Source organism: Haliotis rubra, unplaced genomic scaffold (assembly GCF_003918875.1).
Source record: "Haliotis rubra isolate DU_JTF1 unplaced genomic scaffold, ASM391887v1 Scf231, whole genome shotgun sequence".
In the NCBI taxonomy this organism is placed as follows: Eukaryota; Metazoa; Mollusca; class Gastropoda; order Lepetellida; family Haliotidae; genus Haliotis; species Haliotis rubra.
The window spans coordinates 1-12,428 of NW_025766348.1; the positions used below are offsets into that span (position 1 = coordinate 1).

Sequence of the window (12,428 nt, forward strand, 5' to 3'; positions counted from 1 at the left end):
GTGGAAGCGACGTTATAGGGCGTACGTGATAATGAATGTGTTGTTTTTCAGATAATGGATTTGAAACAAGAACTTTAAGTATGCAGACAATAGATACAGAATCCTCCGATAGAAAGGTATGTTGTCTGACCTCTTACCTATCCTTACCATCTCTTTATCAACCCTCGCTGGGAATATCTCGCTTGTCTGCATGAAGTCTTAGTAACCAGTGATTGGGACGATGTACCGAGATACTGTTGAACTTTTGTGCGCTGAATCTTTATCCCTAGTGAATTTTCGCCATGAGTTAGCTATAATCTCAAGGTTACGGGCAATCACTGCTCACTACTTCATTGAATTCATGTAAAATCTGTGCAAATGGTTACCATCTACCATGTATGCACATATGTTACCGAAATTGGTAACTGACAGAGGGTGTGCATAGAATATCTTAGTTTCAGATGAGATATGAAGATATCGTATGCATTTTAAAGCAAACGGAGCATTGGACGCTCAACGTTGGAGCTGAGGAAACAGTTCACTTTACAGACTTGTAACTCAGATTTGACAGTGGAATGCGCAGTCAAGAGACCGTTTTCGCTGGTACATTCCTGTTTCGGACGGTACCGCCCTGTACGTAGTATGCGCTGTACACCCCAGTATCTTGTTGATTGCACCACCCTGGTTTTATTTTGACTTTTAGCCAGCGCACTCGAAATAAAGGTCATTCCGTTTGAAAATACGATCACGTCGCTGATGATGATGTCAATTAGATTCATGGGCACTACATTGGTTTCAACAAAAACAAACTCAGTTGGGTTCTTTTCAAAAGGGCTGTGGAACTAGAATGAAAGACACAGTGTCAAACAAGCAAACTGATGACTCCGGCAGCAGCAAAAACTTGGAGTACAAAAGCGTCCAAATCCAAATTAATCTGATTGATAATGCTTTTGAGAGCTTTACTAATCACTAGCTTGGACAATGGCTCAAAACTGGAATACGATATCTATTTCAGAGTTCCTGAGCCAATGACCTTGACCCTGTGACTTCCAGACCACTTACGATCAGAAAGCCAATGCGCAACTGCCTCTTAATACTTTCCAGTATGCATTAGCGGATATAGATTAAAGGTCAAGGAGACAAATGACCTTTGCTCAGGAAGTCAGCTAATCATCCAAGTTTGTTTGCTGCCAGAGTCTTGTTTGAACATATTTTGACATTTAATACATTTTCACGACGAAGTAGCATTATTTAATAAAACCATATGTTTCTATTTACAAACCGTTATTAAATTGTATATCAAATGTTCACCGGGTTGTACAGATTGAAGAGATATTTCATGTGCCACAACCGGAAGTTGCAAGGAATATCAAGCCAAGAACGGCCGGAACATACAGACATTAAGGTGGTCACTTTTACGGCGCGTGATATACGAAGGCAGGTGTAGCCTGTCATCCCAATCAAATCTTCCACTTGAGAAACAATGGAACATTCACAACTCTACCCGACAGGAAGCAGAAATATAAATATGGGTTAGACCAGATCACACTTATTGTCAAAGCTAGATAATAATGGGATGGACTATTGGATGAAAGTATAACTCACATGGATGGACTTTCAATCAGTGTTTGAAGTACCTTTATGCTCATAACTCCATTGGTGGAGTATAACCGTTAACAAAGGAGGTAATACGGAGTATAAGCAGTTAACATGAGTATATCTTAGATATCACGGGATTAGCATAGTATATCACCAGGCGACCGTTAACATGGTATATCATGAGTATAACCGTTAACATGGTATATCTTGGTATAACCGTTAACATAGTATATCTTGAGTATAACCGTTATCATAGTATATCTTGGTATAACCGTTAACATAGTATATCTTGAGTATAACCATTTGGCAGTATATCTTGAGTATAACCGTTAACGTAGGCGCCAATAATGAGTATAACCGTTAACATGGTATATCTTGAGTTAACGGTTATACTCAAGACTCTCTATAATAACGGTTATACTCAAGATATCTATGATAACTTTCGATAACTATAATTATATCTTGAGTATAACCGTTAACATATGGTATATCGCAGGTATAACCGTTAACGAAGTGTATCTTAATTATAACGTTTAACGTATATCTTGAGTATAACCGTTAACCTTAATATATCTTGAGTATAACCGTTAGCACTTGGTTTATCATAGTATAACCATTAACATAGGTATATCTTAGACCGTTAACATGGTACTATCTTAATTATATTTAACATGGTATATCTTGAGTATGACCGTTAACAGAGTATCTTGGTATAACCGTTATCATAGTATATCTTGAGTATATTCGTTAACATAGTATATCTTGAGTGTAACGGTTAACATAGGTATATCTTGAATTATGGCTCGTTATCATGAGTATATCGCGGGTATAGCCGTTAACATAGTATATCTTGAGTATAACCGTTGTATCATGAGTATATCTTGAGGTACTAACCGTTAACATAATTATATCTTGAGTATAACCGTTAACATAGTATATCTTGAAGGTATAACCGTTAACATAGTATATCTTGAGTATGACCGTTAACATAGTATATCACCAGAAATTATAACCGTTAACATAGTATATCTTGAAGGTATAACCGTTAACATTCAGTTGGAATCCGTTACTTCTACAGCGATGTATTGTGGATCCCATGATAATCCCAGCTACGTTTAGGGCCCGAATCCATGGTAGGACTCTTATCGTGTCGGATTCCTCTCACATGTACATATTGACGTGTCTGAATGATATGGCAGATTCAACACGTAGCATCTGTGCTCGCAGATTCAAACCACGACACGTTCTGGTCGGGATATAAGTGGACTTATGACCGTATGATATAAATAATTGGCATATTCTTTAGAATATAGAACATTTTATGGATAACAACTTCTTTATTTATTTCATTGAGTTCGACGTTCCGATACAGATTCTTCTACCGTTGTCAAACGAGATGTTTCTTGCTTGACAACTGTACAAATCTGTATCAGCTTTAATCACACTCAGAAAAGAACTGTTATCCATAAAAATATTCTATATTAATACGATATCAACTTCTAAAATACCACTCAAAACAAGATATTCTTTAAGAGTTAAACCAAAACCATCCGAACTCATTATATGCTGGAAGCTGAGAAGGAGTTCATTGTGTACGATATGGCAATTGTGGGAGGAGCTTCATAGCGCATCGTCATCATCGGACAGTCAAACATACATGAATTTTTATATTCCACAAACATAAATTATCACACGATAGATGTAATAATGGTAACACTTTGTCATTTCTTTTTTGTATATGCACGACCTTCGCGTATTCTGCAGCAGCTTTCAAATTCAAAGTGCAGATAGTCTCGATTTCTTCCATTGTGCAGTCTCAGTCTGCTTTGTAAGAACAAATCTGTTTTTCTCCAACGATGCTAAACACAGCACTTCCTTTCTTCACTGCCGGACCAGGGCCTAAAACGCAACTGCTGCCACACCTCTCTTTAGAAAGCAATTCTTCTCCTGGATCAAGGTCGTCTGCCAGGATTGATCCTAGAAACTTCTTTAAAGCCTTGTCACGTGTGTGTCACCTAGGCCATGTATGTTAACGTGGCTGAAAATGGCGACTGCACAACCGTTTACAGACTAGCCGCATCCCTTACTAAAATGGCGGAAGGTATCCGGATTTAAACTGCTTTTCATCAATGTCGAATCTAGTAATAGCGTACACCTTCATGGATCCACAGGTGACGTCATTTTATCATATTCACCAAGACATTTCCAGCGGACTTATTTGTAGCATGCATGAGTATATTATTATGGTATTATTATATTATTGCCTATGATTTACCAAATATTATATTTGCAACCAAATCTATCCGACGTAACTGTATGTATTTATTTGGTAATTCATTTACAGTACATGTTACAGGTGTATCAGAGCCAAACCCACTTTGAACACGGGAATTCAATTACTATTGACGTCTATCATGTTCAGCATTCGCCGCTGATTCATACTATCATGCGTGCCATTATAATTATAATCCTCTACTTTGATAAAATATGCCACGCAGAGGGTACAAAAACAACGAATTACGCAATATATACATCCCTGTACGTCTGTGTCGCATTTTCTACATCTCAGGATCGTCCTGATACCCGTGTCTATTCGATGCTTTTTTACAACAGTTCGATTTTGATTTGCTCACGAAGGCGTGTTTTGCAAACGCGACGTCAACGAACAATAGAGAAACTGTCCGGTTGTTGGAGTCATCCGCACGTATGATTTATCATTGTAAACGCCCATAATACTCAAAGTTGGTCCATTAATCATGTGGGGTCCAACACGATGTTTTGATTCAGCCCTGGTTTAAGCCTCAGTCCACAGATTCCAGGATTATTTGCCGACATTGTGATAGGACCAATCCAATTTAACATTTTTCAAAGGAAGTCACAGTCAAAAGGATCCTGTTAATTCCGAGGCGGGGGAGGGAATTCCGCAAATTTATTTAAAAAACCCCATTTTATTTAATCACGACAGTAATCGAAGATATTGTTCAGAGAGCGTTCCGATTCTCCACGTTCTCAATCCAGATATGATCCGATTTGTACATCTTCCGCATGGTAAAAACGACCGAAATCTGTCCCCGACAGCGTCAAGAAGACATTTGGAAAGATCACGGACCTCAATCGGCAGAAACGGCAATAAAACATTTCTCCAAATCATGCCGTTCATTATTGACAGCGTCCAGGTTCCGCGGGACGCCGTTCAGACAAATCGTCAGACAACACAGGGCATTGTTAAGTTTTGATTCAGAGACAGCAGAATCTATTAAAACACAGTCACGATTTGTAATCCGACTGGACAAAGTCGGCTAGAGTTTCCCGAATGTTACAGGGACGACCCTACTGTCCGGAGTGCTTGGCCAACCTCTTTGGACCTTTCCCGATCCGTAGGTCTCTGTTACGAACATTATGCGACTGAGCCCAGACAATGATAGAACATTCCAGATAATTGAGGATAGTAATCCGACTTTTTTTCCTTTTCATGTCGTAGCGCTTTGTCGGATCTCAATCAGAACCATATTATAATCGTCACTGTGTGGACGCCGCATTACCTGTTACGGCATTCGTTGTCATCTGAACAAAATTGGCAAGAAGGTTTGAGCTACCTAGAGTTCATGTATTTATTATCAAAGTGCAACAGTGCTGTTGATAACACTAGGCTTTGCTACTTGTTTCCGCGATCGTATGTCACTAGCTGATTATCTGTGGAACATTAACTCTAAGAAACCGTCTCTCCATAAGTTGATAAGTTGATGAGTTCTTATCGCAAAAGCTAAACAAGTGAAATAATTTTCAAAAATCAGAAGGACGTGTGTTGTAATACCCAGCAACTTGGACAAACTACAGTCATATATAACAAAGGTGATTTTGTAACTTTTCTTCTCATTTTAGACGAAAAATGTATCAACATGGTCACAAAATCACCACTGTGTGTCAATACAAGAATGACGATATAAACTACCGGGCAAAAGAAAGATATTACTTTTAAAGTAATTGGCATAAAAACAAAAAAACTTGTACAGGTTTGAACCCAACCAGAAAACATTCGCCAGAACGCAACATGGTCCCCGATAACACCGCAGCTGTTCGAATCGTACGAATCGTGCACTTTTAAACCTTGAAAACGTAATTATGGGACATTGGTTCAAATGCGCGTGCATGATTGTGGCATAAATACCGATGTTGGACAGAACAAGCGTGGTAAACCATAAAACCATCACGAATATAGCAGACTACAACTGCAGCCAGGCCACCATCAGCAAACTGATAAAACCGCCACCAGCAAACAGGCCAGGTCCAAGATCAAGACCAAGAGTCACGACACAACCGAAGAGACCGCTACATCGGGCAGATTCACTCCCTTAACAGATTCGTGACGGCCACCTCAACGGCGGCGACAACACTGGGACACGCCACCAACAGATGAATAGTCCTTCGACGACATGGCTGTGTACCTGTGACTGGCAGAGTGGCTGGGAGAGAGTGCTGTGTACTGTGATTGGGAGAGAGTGCTGTGTACTGTGATTGTGAGAGAGTGCTGTGTACTGTGACTAGGAGAAAGTGCTGTGTACTGTGACTGGGAGAGAGTGCTGTGTACTGTGATTGGGGAGAGAGCGCTGTGTACTGCGACTAGGAGAGAGCGCTATGTACTGCTGTGACTGGGAGAGAGTGCCGTGTACAGTGATTGGGAGAGAGCGCTGTGTACTGTAACTGTGAGAGAGCGCTGTGTACTGTGACTGGGAGAGAGCGCTATGTACTGTAACTGGCAGAGAGTGCTGTGTACTGTGATTGGGAGAGCGCTGTGTACTGTGACTGGGGAGAGTGCTGTGTACTGTAACTGGCAGAGAGTGCTGTGTACTGTGATTGGAGAGAGTGCTGTGTACTGTGACTAGGAGAGAGTGCTGTGTACCGTGACTGGGAGAGAGTGCTGTGTACTGTGATTGGAGAGAGCGCTGTGTACTGCGACCAGGAGAGAGCGCTATGTACTGTGACTGGGAGAGAGTGCTGTGTACAGTGATTGGGAGAGAGCGCTGTGTACTGTAATTGTGAGAGAGCGCTGTGTACTGTGACTAGGAGAGAGTGCTGTGTACAGTGATTGTGAGAGAGTGCTGTGTACTGTGACTGGGAGAGAGTGCTGTGTACTGTGATTGGGAGAGCGCTGTGTACTGTAACTGGGAGAGAGCGCTGTGTACTGTGACTCAGGAGAGAGCGCTGTGTACTGTGACTGGGAGAGAGCGCTATGTACTGTGATTGTGAGAGAGTGCTGTGTACTGTGACTGGGAGAGAGTGCTGTGTACTGTGATTGGGAGAGAGTGCTGTGTACCGTGACTAGGAGAGAGTGCTGTGATTGGAGAGAGTGCTGTGTACTGTGACTGGGAGAGAGTGCTGTGTACTGTGACTGGGAGAAGTTGTTGTGTACTGTGACCACGACAAAGTGCTGTGTATTGTGACTGGGAGAGAGTGCTGTGTACTGGGACTGGGAGAGATGGTCGTGTGCAGTGATCAGGAGAGAGTGCTTTGTACTGTGACTGGGAGAGATGGTCATGCGTACTGTGACAGGGAGAAAGTGCTGTGCACTGTGACTAGGAGACGTTTTGTGTACCGTGATCACGGTAGAGACTGGGAGAGAGAGCTGTGTACTGTGACTGGGAGAGCTGTGCTGTGATTGGAGAGAGAGTGCTGTGTACTGTGACTGGGAGAGAGTGCTGTGTACTGTGATTGTGAGAGATTGCTGTGTACTGTGATTGTGAGAGAATGCTGTGTACTGTGACTGGGAGAGAGTGCTGTGATAGGAGAGAGTGCTGTGTACTGTGACTGGGAGAGAGTGCTGTGTACTGTGATTGGGAGAGAGAGTGCTGTGTACTGTTACTGGGAGAGAGTGCCGTGTACTGTGATTGGGAGAGAGGGTCGTGCACTCTGACTGGGAGAGAGTGCTGTGTACTGTGATTGTGAGAGAGCGCTGTGTACTGTGACCGGGAGAGAGTGCTGTGTACTGTGATTGTGAGAGAGTGCTGTGTACCGTGACTGGGCGAGAGTGCTGTGTACTGTGATTGTGAGAGAGTGCTGTGTACTGTGATTGTGAGAGAATGCTGTGTACTGTGACTGGGAGAGAAGGGCGTGTACTGTGACTGGGAGAGAGTGCTCTGTACTGTGACTGGGAGAAAGTGCTGTGTACTGTAACTGGAGGAGATGGTCGTGTACTGTCACCAGGAGAGAGTGCTGTGTACCTGACTGGGAGAGATGGTCGTTAATGTCACCTGAGGAGAGAGTGCTGTGCACTGTGACTAGGAGCAGTTGTTGTGTACTGTGACCACGACAAAGAGAGAGGTGCTGTGTATTGTGACTGGGAGAGAGTGCTGTGTACTGGGACTGGGAGAGATGGTCGTGTGCAGTGACCAGGAGAGAGTGCTCTGTACTGTGACTGGGAGAGAGTGCTGTGTACCGTGATTGTGAGAGAGTGCTGTGTACTGTGATTGTGAGAGAGTGCTGTGTACTGTGATTGTGAGAGAATGCTGTGTACTGTGACTGGGAGAGAGGGCCGTGTACTGTGACAAGGAGAGTGCTGTGTATTGTGACTGGGAGAGAGTGCTGTGTACTGTGACTATGAGGAGATGGTCGTGACTGTCATACCAGGAGAGAGTGCTGTGTACTGTGACTGGGAGAGATGGTCGTTAATGTCACCAGGAGAGAATGCTATGTACTGTGACTGGGAGAGAGTGCCTTGTACTGTGACTATGAGAGATAGATGTGTACTGTGACTGGGAGAGATGGTCATGTACTGTGACTGGGAGAAAGTGCTGTGCACTGTGACTAGGAGACGTTTTGTGTGTACTGTGATCACGATAGAGACTGGGAGAGAGAGCGCTGTGTACTGGGACTGGGAGAGCGTGATGTGTATTGTGACTGGGAGAGAGTGCTGTGTGCTGTGACTGGCAGAGAATGCCGTGAACTGTGACCACAGAGAGAGAGTGCTGTGTACTGTGACTGGCAGAGAGTGCTGTGTACTGTGACTGGGAGAGATGGTGTGTACTGTGACCACGAGAGAGTGCTGTGTACTGTGACTGGGAGAGAGGGTCGTGTACTGTGACTAGGAGACATTGTTGTAAGGTACTGTGACTGGGAGAGAATGCTGTGTATTGTCTGGAGAGACTGGGAGAGAGAGCGCTGTGTACTGTTACTGGGGGAGACAGGGTCGTGTACTCTGTGACCTGGAGAGAGAATGCTGTGTACTGTGACTGGGAGAGAGTGCTGTGTACTGTAACTGGCAGAGAGGGTCGTGAACTGTGACTGGGAGTGCGTCGTGAGACTTGGAGAGCCGTGTACTGTGACTGGGAGAGTGTGCCGTGGTACTGTGACTGTGACTGGAGAGCGCCGTGTACTGTGACTAGGAGAGAGTGCTGTGTACTGTGACTGGGAGAGAGTGCGTGTACTGTGTGTAGATGTACTGTGACTGGGGGAGAGACTTGGAGAGAATCGTGTACTGCAGGACTGGGAGAGTGCTGTGCACTGTGACCATGAGAGAGTGCTGATGTGCCGTGTACTGTGACTGGGAGAGAGTGCCGTGTACTGTGACTGGGAGAGAATGCTGTGTACTGTGACTGGGAGAGAGTGCCTTGACTAGGAAGAATGCTGTGTACTGTGACTATGCCGTGAGAGATAGATGTGTACTGTGACTGGGAGAGAATGCTGTGTACTGTGACTGGTAGAGGGCGTGTACTGTGACTAGGAGAGTACTGTGTACTGTGACTGTGAGAGTGCCGTACTGTGACTAGGAGAGAATGCTGTGTACTGTGACTGGACAGAGAGTGCCGTGTACTGTGACTAGGAGAGAGAATGCTGTGTACTGTGACTGGGAGAGAGTGCCGTGTACTGTGACTATGAGAGAAGGCTGTGTACTGTGACTGGGAGAGAGAATGCTGTGTACTGTGACTGGGAGAGAATGCTGTGTACTGTGACTGGGAGAGAGTGCTGTGTACTCTAACTGGCAGAGAGTGCCGTGTACTGTGACTATGAGAGATAGATGTGTACTGTGACAGGGAGAGAGAGATGCTGTGTACTGTGACTATGAGAGTGCCGTGTAGATGAGATGATGTGTACTGTGACTGGGAGAGAATGCTGTGTACTGTGACTTGGGAGAGAGTGCTGTGTACTGTGTACTGTGACTGACTGGGAGAGATAGATGTGTACTGACTTGGAGACTGGCGAGAGAATGCTGTGTACTGGGCATTGACTGGACTAGGAGAATGCTGTGTACTGTGACTGGGAGAGAGTGCCGTGTAAGTGCTGTGTACTGTGACTGGCAGAGAGTGTGTACTGTGTACTGTGACTGGGAGAGAGTGCTGTGTACTGTAACTGGCAGAGAGAGGGTCACGTGTACTGTTACTGGGAGAGAGAGTGCACTGTGTACTGTGACTGGGATAGTGTGCTGTGTACTGTGACTGGGAGAGAATGCTGTGTACTGGGACTAGGAGAAAGTGCTGTGTACTGGGACTGGGGGAAAGTGCTTTGCACTGTGACTAGGACAGAGTGCTGTGTAGTGTGACTGGTAGAGAGTACTGTGAAGCGTGACTGGGAGAGAATGCTGTATACTGTGACTGTCAGAGAGTTTTACATATGAAAGTCAGGACTGGTTACCATCCGATGAAATCTGAATGCCCAGCGATGCAGGGATGAAATATTGAGACCTTTTATGGTGCCCATTATTCAACAATAGCCAAGAGGAGTCGTTTTTCAGCACGACAACGCAACGCCTCACACCTCCAGAATTAAAAGATTCCTGTATAACGTTAACGTGTTGCCTTGATCAGTACATTCTCCAGACATCAACCGGATATAACATCTCTGGGATGAACTGGATCGTCAGCTGAGACAGCGTGTACCACCTCCAGTGAGGTTCTGGAACGTGAACTCTTGGACTAGTCTGTCATCATTACACAGACAAATATATCCAAGAAAGGCCAAGCAAGTCTAGAAAATGTGGCAAGTGTAGATTCCTCAGCTTCAGGCTGAAAATGAAGAACGTCTCAGGGCTCCTTTTCTTTATATATATTTTTTTTACTATGAACTTTTTCAGTAAAATATATTCATTTCAGAGACTAGTTGTTAGTCTACTCTTGGACTTACGGAACAGGATTCCTGTCCCGCTATTGCATGTATGGACGTGATGGCCCACTATTGATTATGGCTGACTCTTTGTGCACTTTTAAATGAACTCTGATTATGTCATTTATGATTTTGACCCCTTGACTCTATCTTAATTAATTGCGGCAAATGCAAGACCAGCATTACAATGAATTGTGAGTCAAATTATTGGAAAATGATTTCTCTTTGTAAAATAATTATCATGAATCTCACATACGCATTTGTTTCTATTTTTTTTGTCAAGTGATAACTTTATTTTGCCCGGTAGTTAAGACTCCCTGCTTTGTGTAAACCGACAGAGACTTTTAGTTTAGGTAATTTATAAATCTTTATGTATTTTAAGTCAGATGATGAAACGAAAACAACGCAATTTAGTTACTAAAGGAAAGGACTCGTTTGTCAGCCTTAGTAGTGTAACATTTTGAGACTTACAATGTAATATTCTGTCAGCAATGACCCAATGACTGCCGTTACACGATGACCACCTATCGCACTGATAAATTATATATGTGCGGAGAGAAGTGACTTTGTTTTATTTATATATTATGTTAATAAATTACATAATGAAAATATTTAGGAGATAAACATTCTGTGCTGGAAAATGAGAGGTATATAACGAAATTGTAATCACAATCCAGGATTTACTGAAGTCATGGTAGAGTCTACAGTATTTGTATTTTGCATAGGCACACATGGCAGTTCCACCGTTTGTTGAAAATTAATCTCTCTACGCCGTGGGTATGCTGCAGACAGGAATGGCTCAAAAGGAATTTGCCAGATATTCCAATATTTATGAAAAGACATTACATTATACTTAACCATATGCGGAATCGATACAAAGATGCAACGTTAACAGCTCGCCCAGTTAATTGTCGGAGACTAATTAGAGGTGAACCGTGCACAACTGGTTGAGGGAACACAACATCTGGCTCGGGGCAGCATAACATTGCTGCACTGTCATCGCCGCCTGCATTCCAAACAACATGTCTGGGAATGAGAACGACGCCAACAAATAGATCAGGAGCAGCCAGTAAGGTTTGCTGTCAGACCAATGTTTGGTTGACATTTGGAACAGCACCCCCATGATGCCTCCTGCATCAATGAAAATGGTCGTTGACATTGTTGAGTTGTTACATCAGGGCCCACTTCCACAGAACAATCTTAGTTACAATCGATCTTAGGCACCTACAATCAACTTTACAATCACCATACAATTACGCTAATCCACTTGCACACAGACGATCTCAGTGCGATTGTAAGACGGCAAGATCGCGATCTTAGCTAAGATTGAACTCTTCAACGGTGGAGGTACGAATGTCTTAAACTCGACCCCTGTCTACAGTTGTCTGCAAGTGCGCATAGCATGCTGCGCAAATAGATACTGGTCCCTGCACACAATACATACTAGTACCTCCCTCAGTTGCACCTTGCAGAATTTTCATGAAAAACATTTCCAGAAATCTTTGAAGGAAACGATTACGTGGACGATAGCATATATTTTAACTATCTTCATTTATGAATTAAGAATGTGATATTGCAACCACAGAAATACCTACCCATGTTTTAAGAAAATATTGAACTGCGAAAAAATACATTCATCAATTTGGGTCTAGTTTTAGTGACTTAATAATTATTAAAATTAAAATATCAAACATAGACAGTACTTCCTTATGATGTAACACCTAAATGTATGATTTGCCAATGGTTGTCAAAGAGAC

The 12,428-nt window shown here is 43.2% G+C and overlaps 1 protein-coding gene across 2 annotated transcripts in view; it reads left to right on the forward strand.

Moving 5' to 3' along the window:
• Positions 1–53: 53 nt before the first annotated feature.
• Positions 54–12,428, forward strand: part of LOC124278102 (COP1-interactive protein 1-like) — an 84,784-nt gene continuing 72,409 nt past the window's right edge. For both annotated transcript variants that reach the window (XM_046713847.1, XM_046713848.1), the window contains exon 1: positions 54–116. In XM_046713847.1, coding sequence (XP_046569803.1) covers positions 81–116 — 36 coding nt within the window. In that variant the 5' untranslated portion in view covers positions 54–80. The remainder of the gene's footprint in view (positions 117–12,428) is intronic.